Source organism: Musa acuminata, chromosome BXJ1-11 (genome assembly GCF_036884655.1).
Source record: "Musa acuminata AAA Group cultivar baxijiao chromosome BXJ1-11, Cavendish_Baxijiao_AAA, whole genome shotgun sequence".
NCBI lineage: Eukaryota > Viridiplantae > Streptophyta > Magnoliopsida > Zingiberales > Musaceae > Musa > Musa acuminata.
In genome coordinates, this window is record NC_088337.1 from 31,073,335 (window position 1) to 31,093,046 (window position 19,712).

The 19,712-nt window shown below is 43.7% G+C and overlaps 2 protein-coding genes and 1 long non-coding RNA gene across 3 annotated transcripts; all 3 read right to left on the minus strand.

Moving 5' to 3' along the window:
• Window positions 1–122: 122 nt before the first annotated feature.
• Window positions 123–3,320, minus strand: LOC135597651 (phenylalanine ammonia-lyase 2-like). The gene is made up of 2 exons (XM_065090901.1): window positions 2,831–3,320; window positions 123–2,119 (listed from the first exon to the last, which is right to left on the minus strand). The coding sequence occupies exons 1-2, from the start codon at window positions 3,220–3,222 to the stop codon at window positions 370–372; spliced, it is 2,142 nt and encodes a 713-aa protein (XP_064946973.1). The 5' UTR covers window positions 3,223–3,320; the 3' UTR covers window positions 123–369.
• A 2,837-nt stretch (window positions 3,321–6,157) lies between these two features.
• On the minus strand, window positions 6,158–8,117 carry LOC103972165 (uncharacterized). The gene is made up of 3 exons (XR_670758.3): window positions 7,856–8,117; window positions 7,279–7,327; window positions 6,158–6,392 (listed from the first exon to the last, which is right to left on the minus strand). It is a non-coding gene; the product is annotated as an uncharacterized LOC103972165 (long non-coding RNA).
• A 724-nt stretch (window positions 8,118–8,841) lies between these two features.
• Window positions 8,842–12,516, minus strand: LOC103972166 (uncharacterized). The gene is made up of 5 exons (XM_009386383.3): window positions 12,423–12,516; window positions 11,429–11,452; window positions 9,876–9,950; window positions 9,268–9,372; window positions 8,842–9,155 (listed from the first exon to the last, which is right to left on the minus strand). The coding sequence occupies exons 2-5, from the start codon at window positions 11,444–11,446 to the stop codon at window positions 9,039–9,041; spliced, it is 315 nt and encodes a 104-aa protein (XP_009384658.2). The 5' UTR covers window positions 11,447–11,452; window positions 12,423–12,516; the 3' UTR covers window positions 8,842–9,038.
• Window positions 12,517–19,712: the final 7,196 nt, after the last annotated feature.

The window sequence follows — 19,712 nt, forward strand, 5'->3', positions numbered from 1 at the left end:
TTTAAAAAAAAGATATCTTTTCTTTATATGTAAAATATAGATATTTTCTAGAAAAATCACCGATAAACCATGAAGGAGGCGTATCTCTCTCTCCACTGAAACAACACAAAGACTCCGGTCGGTCAAATAACTTCAAACAAGCCATGAACGAAGGTTTTAATCGATGTTTTCACATCTTACATTGTTACCTGCATCGAACTGCTGCTGTGCTAGCTCTCAACACTATATTACAATCAACAACAAGAATATATAAGTAGGAAAAAGAATTAAGAAGAAATGGCATATTGTGGCAGCGGCAGCATCACAACATGTCGCATCCCCTTGCTTTTGCCACGCTCTCATTCTTTCCAACTGCAACGAGTCGCTCCTTCAACAGATGGGAAGTGGAGCTCCGTTCCACTCCTTCAAGCACTCCAGCAGAGGATCGATCAGCAGTCCTTTGTTGATAGCCGCGAACACCTTGTCGAACTCCTCTCCCGGCGATCGCACCTTCTCGCCGGTGAGGTATGCTGCCCCCAGCTCCTTCCTAACGAAGCGGTACAACGGGTACGACCTGCACTCCTCGATCCTGTTGCCGATGGCCGCATTGCCGCCCTCGACCGCGGCTCTCGCCGCCTCTGCTTCCTTCGGCAGGACGGCCTCCAGCTCCTCCTCCAAGGCAGCGATCTTTTGGAAGATGGACGTGTTGGCGTCCTTCTCCTTCTCACCATTGTTCAAGGCATGCTCCACGAGGACCATCCGCAGCTTGGGCATCAGAGCGTAGGTGGAGCTGCAGGGGTCGTCGATGTAGCTGAAGACGTGCTCCCGGTCGATGACGGTGATCAGGTCCTTCTCGCAGAACCGCGAGGGGTGGAGCTCGCCATTGGCGGCCGTGGTGAGGACCCTCTTGGCGACTTGGCTCACCGTGTTCTTCACGGCTTGCTTGAGATTCTCCTCCAGGTGCCTCAGATCGATGGCTTGGCACAGGGCGACCAAGTAGGTGGTGGACATGAGCTTCAGGATGTCGACCGCCTCCGCCGTCTTCCTCGACGAGATGAGTCCCAAGGAGTTGACATCTTGGTTGTGCTGCTCGGCGCTCTGGACGTGGTTGGTCACCGGGTTGGCGAGGAACTGGAGCTCGGAGCAGTAGGCCGCCATGGCAATCTCGGCCCCCTTGAAGCCGTAGTCCAAGCTCGGGTTGCGCCCGCCGGAGAGGTTCGACGGCAGCCCGTTGTTGTAGAAGTCGTTGACGAGCTCCGAGAACTGCGCGAACATGAGCTTCCCGATGGCCGCGATGGCCAGGCGGGTGTTGTCCATGGACACGCCGATGGGCGTGCCCTGGAAGTTGCCGCCGTGCAGGGCCTTGTTCCTGGAGACGTCGATGAGTGGGTTGTCGTTGACAGAGTTGATCTCCCGCTCGATGGACTTGGTGGCGGAGCGGATGACCTCGATCTGGGGGCCGAGCCACTGCGGGGAGGTGCGGAGGGCGTACCGGTCCTGCTTCGGCTTCTGCAGCGGGTCTTGCTCGTGAAGCTTCTTGGCCATCTTCATGTAGGAGCTGCCGTCGAGGATGTGCTCCATGATGGCGGCGGCCTCGATCTGGCCCGGGTGATGCTTCAGCTTGTGGGTGAGGTGGTCGGTAAATTCCGGCTTCCCCTGCATCACCTCGCAAAAGACCGCCGACAGCACCTCGGCGAGGACAGCGAGGACGTTGGCTTCGTACAGAACGACCGAGGCGAGGCCCGAGCCGACGGCGGTGCCGTTGACGAGAGCGAGCCCCTCCTTGGGCTGCAGCTCGAAGAACCCATGGGGGATGCCGGACCGGCGGAAGGCCTCCGCAGCGTCGACCGCCTCGCCGCCAGGGGCGAAGGCTTTGGCATTAGGGCGGCCGGTGAGCACGCCAGCGATGTAGGACAAGGGGACCAGGTCGCCCGAGGCGGTGATGGTGCCGCGGAGGGGGAGGCAGGGGGTGATGCCGGAGTTGAGGAGGCTGGCCATGGCCTCGAGGATCTCGAACCGGATGCCAGAGTAGCCTTGGAGGAGGGTGTTGACGCGTACGAGCATCGCCGCCCTGGCCGCCGGTGTCGGCAGCGTGTGGGCGGACTCCGTCCCGGAGCCGAATATTCCGGCATTAAGGAATCTGCAGCAATTGGAATCTCAGGGTTAGAGATCTCACAGCTCACGACAGCAACGGCAGCGCGACGAGACAATCAATGATTAGCAGCCATTGCCAGACCAAACGCATGACAGGATCCATCAAGGATCGTGTCAGAGAACACAAGAACATGGATCGACCCAGAGTTGGACACAGGATTCATGATTGGGGTTGGTGGGCTGTGCATGACTTCTTCCTTGAGAAGTGTCGGTGAACTGCAAGTAGATGTGACTTTTGTTCTCTTCGACATTTGGATCTGATCTCATCCCCATAAATAAAAAGGCCAAACCTACACCAGCAAGAAAGCATCATGCCAACTAACGCACAGCTATTTCTCTTTCCAGCCATGCCAGGATGCATCCTGCTATTGCAGATTGATTGCAATAGATCCTATGACAAAATGGTAGGCCAACTTTACTTTGTGTGGCAGATCCATGGCGTAAGTAAAGGATCTAAAAGAAAACATCATCTACATGGGTCATGAGTTCGACAGAGCTAAATTGATCTCCTCAAGGTGTTTGACTGGTGTGATCGATTGCAAGCCTACCATACGATTCATGGATTTGACATTGAGGAGCCCCACTAGGTTCAGCTGTATGACGGTGACATTTCAGGAAGGGGAAAGGGGTTTGTAGAGAGAGAGAGAGAGAGAGAGAGAGAGAGAGAGAGAGAGAGAGAGAGGTGCTGATGGATCACCTAATGAGCTCCTTCTGCAGGGCGCCTCCTTCCTTGGTCCTCCTGTGAGAGGTTGCACCGAAGCCGGTGGTGACGCCATAGCTGTCGGTCCCCTTGGTCATGCTGTCGGTCACCCACTGGCTGCTGGCGCGCACTCCCTCCCTGGCGGACTCCGACAGCTCCACCCTCACCGCCGAGTGCGGCGCCATGGCGACCGCCGCCACCTGAGAGATCTTGAGCGTCGCGCCCTCGAGCCGCACCAGTGGCCGCCGGAACTCCTCCACCATCCTCTTGACCTCGTCGAGGTGGCTCCCCGTCGGCGCCTCGGCCGCGGCGCCCCAGTTGAGGGGGTCGGCCTTGACGCAAAGCCCGTCGGCGAAGCCATTGCCGTGGACTCCGTTCTCGACCTCCATCGATCGAAGAACAAGGGGTGTCAGAAGACCAGAACGGAGGAGGAGAGGCAAAGCTAGAGAGCTCGAAGAGGGAGTCGGTGATCCTTCTCCTGAGGAAGGCAGGAGGTCAAGGCAGAACTTAAATAGAGACGCTTGTGGTGTCGTGCGGAGTTGGGTGGCTGCAATAAGGAAGGTGGGTTAGTTGGCTTAATATTTGGTCCATTGGATCAACCGACACCGACGGTGAGATATCACGTGACTCTCTCCTGTCAAAGCTGAAGTCGAGGGGTTGGTGGCAACCGATGCAAGCATGCCATCATCTTCCTCACCATTTCTTCCCTCGATATTTCTCTTCTCATTTCTCCATTGCAACTCCTCAGCTAATTCTAACCCTACCCCTGTCTTATGTATCAGTCTCTTTCAGGATTACACATCATTGCTTCATCCTCTCATGTACATTCAAGTAACTCTCCATATATATATATATATATATATATAAAGGAAAATATATTTTTGGAGATCCACATTAATAAAGCTCCTTCTGGTTGCCATGTTCATGTGAGGGGAAGTCAGACAGAGAATTAAATAGGGGAGTTAGATCGGCAGGACGGCAGAGTGCATTTGTTTATGCTGATAATAACAACTATGATCATGTCCAAATGTGCATACTTTAAGCAAGAGCTTATAAAGAAATATTTATGTCATGTTCTTCTTGATCTGAGACTTTTTCCTAAGCCATGAACCAAATCTCGGTTAATTTACAACACTTCAAAATATGTGCAGTAAAATAAGTTGAAGTTGTCATCAAGTGATGATTCAAGCAGTCAAACAGGGAAGCACTTGATTGATAGCTTCCCTTTTTGTAATTAGCTCTAAGTTCACAATCTATATTCTTCCACTTGATGGCAAGATTTGAATTTGTTGTCTTTGTGATCATGTAGACCATGTAAAACTTCAGATCCATCTGAAGTAACCATGAACAATTGACATTGTCAATCATATATCACCAATTATATGCAGCAGCAATATGACTCAGTCCATAGTGATCACAGCTGGAATGAAAATGGCATGTGGAGAGGATGTCCATATAATTTATGGTGTAACATGATCTGATCAAACATGAAGATTGGCAGCTCTGAGAGGCAAAGAACATGGAAATCGTGAGGATGATAGGTCCAATGAAGGCTTTGTCGATCGGAGAAAACTATTGGAGAAGAAATTTCAGGCATTGTTCAACCACCACACAGGTCAGCATCCTCACCAACCTCTGTCCTCTAATGGATTAGGTATGAAACAGCTGCCTAATTGCCTTGGCAATGGAGGGGGCACCACAGAAGGTGGAATCCAATTTCTCAAGCATAGAACAAAGGAACAGTACATTGAAGTTTCTCCCACTAGACTAGACTTCCAAGCTCAAGTTTTCTGACTCAAATCTTCCACAAGAGTAGCTGAATTGAAGATGTATGTCATCTATTTTGGATTTTGACTGGGCTTGTAAGAGTAGATGATAGGAATCCAGCCATTAGATACTCAACATGACGAAAGGCGACCATGAGCAGATCTTGGCTTGCAGGTGCAGACTGTGGGACACGACAAATTGTTGGCCACAAGGTGGTTCATCTTTTGATGCTTGATTTGTTTCGGAGATGGCATTTGCCCAAACAAGAAGAAGAAGACGAAGAAGAAAGGAGGAAAGGAAGCAACATCAGCTTCAGTCAGCTGGTCACAACCTACAGTTCATTCACGAGGCATGATCCGAACTTCCTGTCGATCCAACCTTGCGGCCATTGTCAAGTGTGAGAAAGTTGGAGTTTGGTGTGGAATGCTCTTCACCAACCATCTCTCTCTCTCTCTCTCACACACACACACACCCACCCAACCACCCACCCACCCACAGAGAAAAAGAGTATGGTAGCGGCAGCCGCGCTTGTCAGCTTGCCATTAACGAGTTCTGCCTTTACTGTGGTGAGGATGAGTTGCCACGAGAAGAGAATGGGAGATGACAGTGTGGCAGAAATTGGTTCACACGTCTCACCAACCCAAATGGTGGAGGAGATGTGCTCGATCTGGCCCTTACATGGACGAGTTCATCTCCACGTACGTACATGCTCTCAGTCATCGGTCATGAACGATGGAACAGTGTCTTTCCTCTCCTCTAGTTTGGTGACCTTTTCATCTGCTACCAAACACCCTCTTCTGATCGAGCAGGCTCCATTTATCAGCCAATTTTTAGATGTTTTGGACAAGGCAGTGCATAAGCACACATGCCCTGTCTTCTTCAAGACCGGACGGAGTACATCCACCAGAATCGATGCCAGTCAAGTAAAGAGTTCTTCCATTCTTTGAAGGAAAAGGAAGAGAACTCCAAAGCAAACGATGAGTGGTTCATGCAACCTCATCTAAATCTACCAACACACAGCTTGGATATCCATGCAAGTAGAGGCTACGAAGAGTTTGTTGTTATTGTTGTTGTTGCTGCTGCTGCTCCTACTGATGATGCTGTAGTTTTCATTCAATCGAAACGTGTGTTCCTTACATCCATGAACAAGGCATGGTAGCTGAAACATCGATGTCAGCAACTCCAACCCCATTTAAATTGCCATCAGAATGATAGGAATATGTGTGTGGGATCGTTTAAGATCAACCTTCGAGTCTTACTGCAATGTTCATCTGTAGGACTAATCCTGCAGTGGTGCATTGGATTACTTCCAGGAATCAAATGCAAGGTCAAACAAAGTTGCTGTGGAAGGGAAAGGGAGGGTTTTCCTGAGCATGGATCATTGAGCAACATAGTTCAACAAGACAAAATAGAAAGCATGAATCAGAAGATTGCAAGCTTTCTATTTTGCCCATCCTGAAATTAAAGGGAAAACAAATTTGTCTGTTGGTTGAAAGTGACTGAAATTTAGTATGTTGTTTTCAGAGTTCTGACAATTCTGATCCAAATCAATAATCTCCAAATCTGTAGAATTCTTTAATAGAAATATAGCTGAGGCACAATCTAATTTCTTATTTGAAATAGATGATTTACATAAAAGCTCCAATCCAAAGTCTTATGGACACATCATCACATGGTTTGCAAGCAGCAGCTGCACCTCCTTTTGCTTTTGCTCCAATTCCACCATCTTTAAGAGATCAATATCCCTATGATTGCAGAGCTTCCACCAACAAAGAATGTTGACCTCAAACAACTGGAAAAGGCAGACAATGAACACACTGGATAAAGTGAGCTGAGGACATGAAGAGCAAAGAAACTTTGGTGAGCTTGGAATAGAAATGTTTCTAGCTTTAAACAAACATCATGCCAAAATCCAGAGCATATGCCAAGTACTATAGTAGCTACTCATTTCTGGAGATTGTTTCTGAGAAGGTTATTCTAGATCATTTAGTGAACTAATGATGAGGAACAATTGTCTGCAGGTGAAATGCCCCATGACAAATCTTGTCTGATTTCCTTCAAGGAATCTTTCTGTCAGTTGGTAGAACACTGACAAACTCCAGGTATGAACAAGCATATAGAATATGATAAAGAGGTTGAACAAGTGCTCAGTAGCAAATGAAGTCAAAAAAAAAAATAATTATCTCTCTCAAAAATAAGAAGAGAAAAAATATCAAACTTAAATTTAGCTATTTTACGGAATCGGATCTTATGAACTTTCTTTTACAAAAATATAAAGAAATCTCCATTATATTAATATGAGACTTATCAATTATGTAATAATTCACTAACCAATCCAATATGTCAGAAGAGACGTATATATATGACTTTATGGGATATTATAATATTATAAAAAAAATCTTTCAAAAAAATTTGAGGAAGAACATTCACATGCGAATATAAACAAGAAATTTAAAGTATATTTTTAGATTCTTGATGTTTACATACTTATCTAAAGATAAGTATTGGCACACTTTAGTGGTGAAATAATGAAAGCCCCCTCAAACATATAAATGCATATTCCTAATAATGGCTTGGCAATTATCTCAAGATCATAATGCAATAATTTTAGGAAGAAAATTAAACATACATACATGAAACTTGCCCAAGAGAAGAAAATAGGAGAGAAGAAAATTTACCTGGAAGTAAGTTGAAAAATGATCCAAACCAGAAACAGGAGAAATAAGTCTAACTGGAGTCAAGAAAGTTCATGATCATATTGTAAAACAAGAAACAAGCTAAAAGAAACTCAAAATAAAAAAAATAAAGTAAGAATTAAATTTGAAAATAAGTCAAGAAGAAGAAGAAAAAAAAGAGCTAAAATGAATTTAGTTATGGCGGAATGGTCAAACACTTTTGTTTTTGTTAGTATGACAAGGAAAAAAGAAGAGGAGATTTGTAGAATCGATCGATAGGGTAGTGAAATGCAAAGTACAAATCCTTAGCTCATGTAATGATCTCCAAAATAAACAAGCATGATATGATCTTTCTTTTCTTCTTATGCATATTATATATACCACTACTTGATCATCTCTCTGCATGTGTTCTCTCTTCAGATTCGCTCATTAGACTAACAATTGAGCTGCTTGTCCACCACATCCGTCCAACATATATTAGACAGAGAGAACTGTAATCCACAAACAACTATTTGTATCAGCACCCAAACCTGGAAGAACTGCTACTACTAAAACCTTAAGAGATGATGAAAAAGGATACTGAAGAGGCACTGCTCCCACCACTCGAGCACATACAATCCGAACGTCACCTTGTAAAGGAAAACTTTCCTGCTAATCCAATTCATCTCTCTCTCTCTTCTTCTTCTTCTCTTCCCTGCTCTTCTGGCATCCAAAGAGTGGATATGATGCTTATATAGAGCAGAAACTTCTTCGTCTGCAAATTGAATTATGACGTGCTTTGAGAAATCAAGTGTGGGTGCAAAGACGACTTTGAGAATAATGGCTTCGAATGTCAGCTCTACGCTTCCCTCACTCGTCAAAAGTCAGCTCGAGTGGTCAAGCGAGACATTAAAAGTTAGTGTCAGCCAATTTGGATTAACAGAGACCCAAATCTAACTTGTTGACTTAGAACATTGTTCATATGTATCCCTATATAAATGCACCACATATTGCGAATCTGAACATTATGCCATTAGAGCTCACTTTTTGCCCGAGTTCCTATCAGGATGGATGTAGGTGACCTGCAACTTCCTACATGACTGCAACATTAATAATCTCAGCACTGTTGGTCTGCTATCCCTTAAATGGTACGGCTGTTGCTATTAATTCGAGAGGTTGACTTTGAGATTGATCATGCATGGAGTTGGGTCAACTTCAACTGTTGCTTATATCATGTTCTTCCTGATTATGCACCTTCAGACTTCGATTTGAAATGGACAGATGGATCACATTTAATATGAGGACAGACAGCTAGACCATTTCGTCTCTCTAGATATGTATGCATATACTCATCAATTCATTGACTATAAGATACGTGCCACATGGTTTCCTTCTCTCATGGTGAGCAAAGCATATTAAATCCATTGTCATCGTTCGCTACAAAATAAAACTGATGATGGATGACATGTTGCCACCATGTGATGTTCTAATAATAACACATGACAACCTCACCATGACTGTCCATGTGACCATAGGAAGCATTCCAACTTCAAAGAATCAACCACCAGCATCCATATCACTCGGATCTGTCCATCATCAGTAATAACAATCTGCACCATAATAGAGATCATCTTGACATGGAACATTCCAATGGTTCAGACATCATTTCATGCAAATCATACACCGATCATGTTTGTCCGACAACAATGAAGTTTAGCTCAACATATATGGTCATCCGATGCATAGACTATATGGCAAGCCATTCCCACATCCGACGTCTGATCCTACTTGGGATTTCTGAGCACAATGATGACCGAGTCCCCTCGCAGGAACATCTTACTGATGAATCGATCCTTGTTGACCGGAAGCGCTTTCTTCTTTCCCTTGCCGGTCTTGGGTATCTGCAACGACAACAAAAGCCTCATTAGAAACTATGGAAAATCTGCAACGAGAACAAAGTTCCATTAGAAACTATCGAAAGAGATGACTGGTGAAAGAATGTAGTCAGCTTACCTCAGTCCACATCTCCCTAACATTTTCGAGGACCATGTTACAGTGGCGATCAAATGCTCTCACACGGCCAAGTAGCTTCTTGTTGTTCCTGCAATTGATAAGCACCTGTTGCAGAAAAGTTTCAGCAACACTCTTGAATTGCTCAGTCACTAGATAAATCATGAAAAGACAAAGTTGTTCTTCAGAATAGTTCTATGCCAACCAAAAGATGTTTTGTCACCATAACTTTTATAAAACAAAACACCAAGAAAAATATATAAAATCAACATTTCAATTTCTTTTATGAACAATCAAAGCAAGGCTTCCAAACAGAATTATTTCTTCCATCAAATAAAATGGAGCTAAATGACATGACCTGACATTTACCAACATTTTCTGCAAATCAGACTTTATCCAGCAAAATTATGCTGTAAAAATATCAGGGACAAACTATCTTCTCTCCGTTTAATATTGTGATAATGTAGAAACGTAAAATAGTTATGCATCCATTTAAATGTCTAATCCACGAAATAAAGGAACCAAGATACACCATTGCAAGTCAATTATATCGATCGATATAATTTATTCCCTTAGCATCAACATTCTAGAACATGTCAGACTCCTCATACCTGTGTATTGTTTTTGACACTCATCATCAGAACAGAGAGAGGCCCTGTATTAAATTCCTCTTCTTCTTTCTTGGCCTGAACATAAGTGGCACATGTTAAACTTGTCTTTGTCAGTAAAAGCGGTAAATTCACTATAAATAGCATCATCACCGACATGATACAGTGGCCTTGCAGTAATAACAAACAAAGTTCAAGACTTCATCTTTGATTGATGAACACCAGATTTAATAAGTTCTTGAAACTATTGTTTTAACATGTAGAAACTACTAATGGAAGATCATGCAACGAAGGTTATCAATTTCAGCATCCAGTGGATGAGGCTAATAGAACTTAATGATCAAATACAAGCAGAAATGATGATCAATAAGAGACTTAGAAAGTCAATATCACTATTTAGTTCTTTCATGTTTTTTAACCATATTAACTTTTTGATTATATCCTAAGCTGATTTGTTTAATCAAAAAGATGAAGGAAGGTGATGCTCAAAACACCAAATAACTTATATCAATGGATCAACAAGCTTCGTGCTACATATTTGACTAAAAGCTATTCTTTACCTCCTGAATTCCCTGCATCACGCTCATTTTGTACAAGGTTAAACAACAGAAAAATCCAGCAAATGAACCATAAAACATACTGCCAGACCTAGCACTGTTGAAACCTTCTCATTCAAGTGACCAGAGATGTCAAAAGCATCGACAACAAGATCCCAGTCTAATTACATTGAAAAAAAAAGAAAGAAAACTTGTGGTACCTCTATATTTAATCTCAATATGCAACTTTCTGAATGTTTCCATCAAGAACACAAATCACAAATAAATTCACTCTGAACCCAGCATATGGATGAGTACACACTAGTACTAGAAAATACAAGAACAAAAATTACCAATAAATTACCAATGTTTCCATCAAGAGCAGAAATTACCAATAAATTCACTCAGAACCAAGTATATAGATGAGCATACACTAGTACTAGAAAATACAAGAACACAAGAAACATATGAGCTTGTTAACATATTCAACCTACTGAATTTGAAGCCAGACATCCAAAATTCTAAAATACATAAATCAAAGTCAATCATATTAGAGTAATAAACACTCTGCTTTATAATCCATATGTAATTCGATGAAAGTAAATTATAAATATTCACAAGATAAATAATCTCCAAGTACATATGCAAATTGACCCAGATCATGCTTAGGAAATATTGAAATATTCTGAAATTTGGAATGTCATTAAAAAAAAGGAAACAATATTTTGTCCCTTTAAAGTATTGAAGTTATTACTATTGTTTTAGGATAGCCTGATGATTAGCAATGCCCATCTTAATTTTTGGATGCCTTCAAACAAAATGAGCAGGAATCATTAAATTGCAATTGCATGTCTTAACCGCATCTAACTTTGAACAAGCCTTAAATGAGATAATTTGATGACATTTCAAGCTCCTTCCATGCCAAAGTTATCTATCAAAATGTTGATATTAAAAAGAATAGATTAGAAGCATCTTATTTCGATATATAAAATACCAGAAACAGGGTACTAGACAACTTACAGTAGTGTCGTCCTCCATTAGCTACTGCAAAATGAAACAGGAAGAATAAGAACTAACAGAAAAAGATTAACTAATACTTTGCATTATTATAATGAGAGAAAAAAGCATAGATGACCAATGAATATGGTAATTCAGCAGTAGTATGCGAAGGTAACTCAACGTAAAGAGATATTTCTACAAATAACATTCTATCATCAACACAAGGCGATAATATGTTAAAATTATCATCCAAATCGTTTGCAAAGTCACTTGCATAGATGCCAAGAAAAAGTGTGTATGTGTGACTAATAGTTGCTATAAATATGGACTAAAAGGCAACAAATGGCAAAGGGATGTATGCAGGCCTTCAGCTGATGTCAGCAACATAAATATTTTTGGGATATTGAGGAACATATTGCTCAATATCACATTTAATATCCTAATGAAAACCAAAGATTCCTAGTGAAATACGATTATCCTGACTAAGATCCATTTCAGGAAAAAGGATACATGTTCTCAAGCACATCAATAAAGCACAAATTTTTAGTGTGCATATAATCAATACGGCCATTAGTTTTTTTTTTTTTTTTTTCAATCTCCACAAATTCTTGGCTCGAATGTTGCATCCTTATGGAAAAGAAAAATGACGATCTTTAGCAGCTTAGAAGCTGCTAATTCGATCCTTTGACCTTTAACAAATAATACCCAGTCCTCGTACAACTCTCAACCAGATCTCACGGAATAAGCAAAACTGATCAACCATCTAAGATTGCTCGGAAGAACGAACAAAATAATCGACCAATAATAAAAACCGACGCTAAGCCCTCCACAGCAAACAGATGCAACACCACACTGACTGCATTTAAAACCCTAACGCAATAACAGCTAAAAACGATGATTTTTCCCAAGGAAAAGCGCCAATAGCGCATTGCAAAAGATTAATGGGCCATAACGATATAATATTTAGGGGGGAAAACATAGCAGCAAAGCATATGCTTTTCGATTCGAAGCGCACCTCAAGTTCCTTCGATCGCCGGCTCTTCCCCACAAAACCCTAGAGAAAGCAGCAGGAGCTCCGCGTTCGAGCCAAGTCGGGTTCGGCCGCTTTAATAAAAGCCGAAACCGACACGGTTTCGTCACGCTATTTGGAACCCGAAGATGTCGGGCGATTCAACGTAAGGCTTAACGGTGACCGTCTGATCAAACTCGTCCGGTTGATTTACCCGTCAAGGATCGACCGTTACATTTGGGCCAAATTTATATATAATTAGTATATTTCATATTTATCCCTCTAAATAATCTTAAGAGTATAACTGAAATCTTACAAATATATCAAACCCAATATGAATAACCTTCAAAAATATTGCATACATATCTTCATTAATTATTAAATTTCATAATTTTCTCTTTACATTATAATTTAAAAATTAAAAACCAACTAATTGATGAAAATGGTACTAAATAATTAGTATTTCTCATTCATGATCATAGTAGTAATGATTAATCTGAATTTATGTTAAGGAAGCTAATAAAATGACACATATAAAAAATTTAAATATTTGAAGGAGCATATGTATAATATCCAAATATTTGAAGAATCTTATATTTAGCTTAAGTCAATATATTTACTATATAGGACTGTCATAAAAATGTAATAATCCCAACATTATTACCCTTTCTATTGAATTTTGATCCAAAAATATGCTTGTATGTATGGATCTTTATTTTGATTGACCTTTATTTGTAATAATCTTTTATATTTGAAGAGAGATTTTTTGTTTAAAGTGTTTGCAGAAGTCAATATGGCCTGATGCATGAGTTGATGTCGGAAGACTTCGCTCGGTTGAACGGATTGCCAGGATCGATCACAGTCACGGGTCGAGATACTGGTGTCGGGATGTTGGTTGGTATCCTTCGGTTGGGACAGTCGTGCCTCGAGGGTGGCCGCTCTCCTGCACAGAAGACCCTTGTCAGATGGTTATCGACTTTGGTCCTTCCACGACTAAGTTAGTGCTTGGTTCTTTTTATTTTTTCGCCTCCGCTGGCCAGAAGTTTTTATACTACTGTACGAGGGTCGATTGTACGCGGGTTTGATGCAGCTGCCGATTCTCGAGGAGCGAGGAGATACCTTTGTGCGGTCGTCGTCCCGGAACGCACGGAACAATGTCATACGATATCGTCCCAAGCTTTCTAGGATGGGATGTATCGAGGAATGTCTTGGTACATATCCTGGCTCGGTGCATGGGAGTGCTCCTCTTGTTAACTTGGCGGTAGCATAGCACGGCATTGGTTGTGATGTGGTCAGGACCGAAAATATACCTTATCAAGTTCTAATAAATTTTGTTTATGGGTTATTATCAAGCTAAAAATATGGATGCAGTTCACAAAACCAGGTGTTACTAATATCACTCTAATATGTACTTTTAATGGCCCATAAGTCTAGGTTTATGCATGTATGTATGTACAAATGTAGTTAAATTGCAATACAATTACATGATAACTTAGAGGAACCTCTTCCTATTATTAAAAAGAAAACTGGAAGCTACCAAACATTTGCTTACTAGTTGAGATTTAAATCCATTTTCTCAGAATCCTGTTCTCTTTCTGAGTCTATACCTTGTTTAGCTTTCCCACTATATACTTCATAACTCTCACAATTGAGCCTTCTGTGGTGGACAAACAACACTATTTGGACAGTGGATATTCTTTCATCTGCTCAGGTGAAAGTTCTTAATTGATTCCCAAGTAAAACTGTGAATCAAACTATCAATTGAAACTCCTTGATTTTGGTATTGTTCAGTCTTGCACATCAAAATCTGAAAGTCAAAGTTAGATATCAATTGGTCTGAATTATATCCATTTAGGATGAGGCTTGATGTACACAGTACACAAGCATGATGTAGTATGATGCCCATAGCACACAAGGGGATTATTATATTGTGTACAACATTTCATCAAATTCTATCACCTCATGATAGTAGCACACTTGACCTAAAATATTTGAGCAAATCAATTTGGATGGAGTTGGACTTTGACCTAGCAAGAAGAAATGGAGAGCAGCACCACCAATAGATCATGTGAACCATGACACTCCCCAAAGATGGGGTTGACTTGTTCTTCAATGTTTGAGCACCTACCAGACCAGTTATCTCCTCTATTCAATGATCTTTTTAAACATATTCTTTATGCATTTTCTCATAAAATTTTGCCTTGAGTATTCAAAAAATGAGAAACATCAACTTGTTGTTAGTCACTTTTTAACATTTATAGAATGTTCTGGAAGTAAGCTGAACAACAAATCATGTGTGAAACAACTCATGTTTAACATGAAAAGTTCCACATTGAATTTATCTGTTGTTCAGTGTGGTCCTTCAAAAGTTACAATGGACTGCTCTGAATCAAGTAGAAGTTGACAGAGATTGAGTCCCATTGAGTATTTATGATTTCATTATTATATGAAAGAAAAAAAATTAACATATCCTGCCAATATCTGAAAGGAAACCCCAGTGATTGGTATTTTCTAGTGGTGTTCCCTTACCTATGTGACCATATTTAAGCCTACTCTACTGTTTGACTACAGCAGAAGCTAACCTAGTGTCTTGATTAATGCTCTTTATTCTTTCAGAATTCCAACACCTTGCCACATGGTGTTAGAACATACAGATACATCCAGCTCATTGACTCTGTCAAGTTCAACTTGGAAAACCAATGACTACAAATTCCTAACTCCCAGCTGGTGGCCTTGAAACCATGCCTTAATCTATTTGTTCTTGTTCCACTGACCAGTGAACATCTTAAATAACACAATTAATAGTCTAGTTTGGTGCCACAATGGAAGGCAATTGTTGCCTAGGGTTTCACCATCCATGGTGGTCAGGCTGTATGGAGAAACCCCAAGTCAATGTGGCCTGCCCACTGTAACCAAAAGGAAACTTGGTTTTTGGAGTTTCTGATACTAACAAGTAACAGGCTTCGCCACTTATATTGGGTTCTGAGCACATGGAAGAGGGTGTTCCTGTAATCATCAATCCACAGGTTTAGAACTGATCAACTTCCAACATCTCTTCCCTGCAACAACAGAACAATATATCACACACATGTATCTTCTGCCTGTCTAATGATGCTAGTGAAGCAAAACTCATGTTCGAGTTCAGGAACATACTGCGGAAGACATTAGTTTTGCAACATCTGTGGGTGATTATTTTGCTTGCTGACAATGATGGTGTACTTGAAGTGGAGTGGAGAAGAAGACACACTGAAGAGCTCTTCTGCTCTACAACTTAATGGTGTTGTTTCCTTGTAAGACAATCATCAGAAGATATGACTGATCAAGCATTTCCTTTCTGCAAAAGTGTGTGTTGAAACAGTTGACAAGCCACCTAATAATTCGCGAGGATCACCACTTGTTCCATGCTGCTGCTAGTTGACTGGGTATATCTTCCTGCAGAAAGCATATGCATGTGTCGAGAACTGCTTTTCTCTTCTGGATAAGATGCACAGCTTTACAAGCTGGTGTCTGAGACATGCAGTAGCTTTATTTGAGGTGAGGTGTGGTCATGTACTTGTCTTTTTTTTTTCTTTCACTTGTTATGGGACCCAAAGGAGTTCACGCACTAAGCTTTTTAGCTAAAGGTTGATATCCAACATCACCTACAGTAGCTGTGGATAAGCTGATGCCAACACTGAATGACTCATCTACAGTTTGCCTGGGAGAAAAGCCATCGATTTGACTTGGCATGATGATATGCTTTGATTCATGAGCTTGTGATTCAGCAACTCTTAGCACTGGTTATACCATTTTATCCATATACACTTACTTCTCTATGAGAATCCAACTGTGTTCGATGATGAAGAAGAAAAGAAGTCCATACTGACCAACTCAGTTTAGTGTTACTTGTGTCACGTGCAAACATTCCACCGTAGAGCTTGCTGATCTAGTTGATGGATTGATGTACCGAGACAGGGAGAAGAGGTGAAGAAGAAACGTATTCGACCCTGCATTAGGGTGGTAAGACAAGACGCCTTCACGTAGGACGCAGCCGGAGGAGACAGCGATCGCCATCGACGCCCGAGTAGCTTGGCCTCACCCGGTGCGGCCACCGAGGCGGACCGGAGGCCACGGGTTGTGACGCGTCAGTCACGTGTGCATGTCCCTATGTTTGCTTGCTGCCTCCTCCTCCTCCTCCTTTGACCCCATCACCACATATCTCTCTCTCTCTCCCTCTCTTCCTTTAACAAATCTATATTAAGTGTAAGTGCTAAGAAATACTCCCACGCTACTAAAAGATGAAAAAGCTTAAACCAGAAAAAAACATTGACTTGGTGCTTTAGAGTGAATGACAAGTCACTTGCATTCATCTTCGTACATATATTTCTTCTTTAATAAAAAGGTTGATTGACCACTTGATCAAGTCGTTGATGGGCTGCTTTTGTCAAAGACACTTGGTTGTGGCAATCTACAATGAACATGCACAGTAAGACTGCATGTGTACAAGAACCCTACCTGACCGCTCCTTTTATCGAACGCATGTTGTCTGAGTTCATGATGAACATTGTAGGACAGGCAAGCCACTGGGTCGGGTGGGTGGGTGATCAACATACTTATCACTTCTGTGCAAGTATCTGCTCTCTTCTTTGCTCAAAGAAAAAGTATCTTTTGTCTTCAGCCAATTAGAATCTAGGCTCAGGAGACCACCAACAACCCTTGCTCCTCCGTTCCCTTGGATGCTTGAATGCTCGTGACTCTTGTTCCATGATTCATCACCTTCTCTATCATCGTTGTCGTCCACACTTTCCAATCTCGAAACGGGACCATGCCTGCAAGACAACGCTTCGTAACATCTGGACGGGTCGGTGTTAAATTAGTCGTAGTTCTCATTTCATGGAATCTTCACATTGACCATGCAACTGAATGGAATATAGAAGAACAATGGTACGACGGTAGAATTAATGGAGATGCATGTTGCTACCTAACTATGAGGATAATAATGACGACAAGACTCGCGTGACGTCAGTTATTCCAAATAACGCCTCATAACCCCTGATCAATATAGACCAAAACGCCGACCGAGGTGCATTAACGTCCTGCTCAAGCTCGGTTCTTCACGCCACGCCAACATTAATGTCAGCTACCAGCCTGCCCCCTGCAAGCGGGCACATCAGGAAACAGTAAGCTTCCCTATAAATACTCTCGCATTCTGAACGGTGAAGAGGACGAAACTTCTACTTCTCCATCTAAAACCTCCTTCACATCAACTGACTTGATCGTCGGAGGGGTCGGGTCGAGTACGCCGACCCGACCTTTATGCAAGTGTAGAGCCAAAGGTCCCCGCGAGCTGCGAAGGCGAGGAGCCGCCTCCCGGAGGAAACGGCGACCTCATCCCGATCGGACCACCGCCTCATACCACCTCGGCGGACTCGAAGGTCGCCTCGGGAAGATCCCCCATCATCCGGACCCGAACCGAGTCGCGTCGGCCCCGAGGCCACGGCTCAAAGTTGTTTACCACAACATTTTGGCGCTACAAGGAGGGCCCGAAATGTCGGGTGATCACCCGAGCGGCTCAAATGAGCCTACGGTTGAGAGGTCGCGCCCGACCGGAGCCTCGTGGGAACGGCCCCCGCACGGAGACCATCGTGATGAACACCTCGCCACGACCTCAGAACGATATTGGCAAATATTCGACAACCCGGGCTTGTCAGCACCCGACGGCGTCCCAGCCGACCCGACGCTCGTGTCATCCGAGGCCTTTTAGGCCCTCACTCTTCAAGTCCAAGCTCTAACTAACATGGTGCAATCCATCATCCCGTCCATCGCTCAATCGCTGCGGCAAGAGGAGCCACCCGTTCAGGCTCGCACGCCGCCCCTGGAGCTTCCCGGTTCGCCTCGGGTCCCGTCATTACCACTCGGGGATCAAGTGATGGCAAACCCGAGCGGTTGCCCGGAACCCGAGGCACTCTCTTCGGAATCCCTATGGGCCCAGTTGCGGCTCGTCAGCCAGCGACTTGATGAGGTGCAGAAAGAGGTCCACAAGTCCAAGGGAGAGCTAAGGGAGGACGTACACCAAGGGTCTCCCTTCACGCCCGAGATACGGGATCTGACAGTCCCCACGGACTTCCAACTCCCCTCTCTAGACGCTTACGACGGCTCTGCCGACCCGACGGACCATGTAGCTGTTTTTCGCGCCCAGATGGCGCTATACGGGACCTCTGATGCTCTGATGTGTAGAGTGTTTCCCACCACTCTGAGAGGGCCGGCCCACGCGTGGTACAACGACTTGAAGACCGGAATGATCGTGTCCTTCGACCAGCTCATCAAGGACTTCGAGCTCCACTTCATGGCCTATGCATGGCCGAAGCCTTCCGCGGCACTGCTCCTTTGACTCAGACAAAGGGAGGATGAGCCCCTCTCACATTTTGTGGATCGCTTTGCCACGCAAATCCGGGGTTTGCCGGACACTCACCCCTCTCTGTTAGTGCAGGCGTTCGTGATAGGCCTGCGACCTTCCAGATTTCTCTGGTCCCTCGCGGAGCGACCTCCCACCACGGTGCCAGAGATGCTCCAACGGGCTGACCGGTACATCGCAGCGGAGACCTGGGCGGCCGGGAGGAGAAGGGACAACTTTCGACCGCGGGCTCCATAAGAGAGGCCAAGCACTCGCAGTGGCTACCCGATGTAGTCCTCATGAAAGAAATCAAAGCTCTGCCTCGGTCTTTTCCGAGCGAAGGTTCGGTATCTGCCTTACCTCCTCTCGACTCACTGTTGGCCCCGGCCTAAACTCCTCCGAGTCTACACGGCTCGACCGAAGACAACCTCGAGCCGTGTCCCTCGACCGCAGACTGCCGAGTCCTATCTCAGCGCGGCCTTCCCGCCTGAGCTGGATCCCACAACCCGAGTCATATCCTTCGGCCCGAGCCGTGTCCCTCGGCCGCAGACTGTCGAGTCCTATCTCAGCGCGGTCTTCCCACCTGAGATGCATCCCTCGGCCCGAGCCATATCCTTCGGCTTGAGCCATATCCCTCGGCTGCCGACCTGTCACGGACTTAGCTGGTTTTGCCTAAGTCGTGCGACACCCTTGCGTGTCCGTCCGCAAAGGTCAGCCTCCCCGAAGCCTCCCATGGTCCCTTAGGTCCCACAAAAGAGAGAACAGGACAAAGAAAAGGCCTCACTTGGGATCCACAAGCAAACATCTCCGAAAAACACTTTATAGACAATACAAATTATAAACAGACTTTACAGGCTCTGAACAGTTGCACAACAAAGGGTAAAATAGTCCATTATAGACCGAAAATCTCTCACACGTGTCCA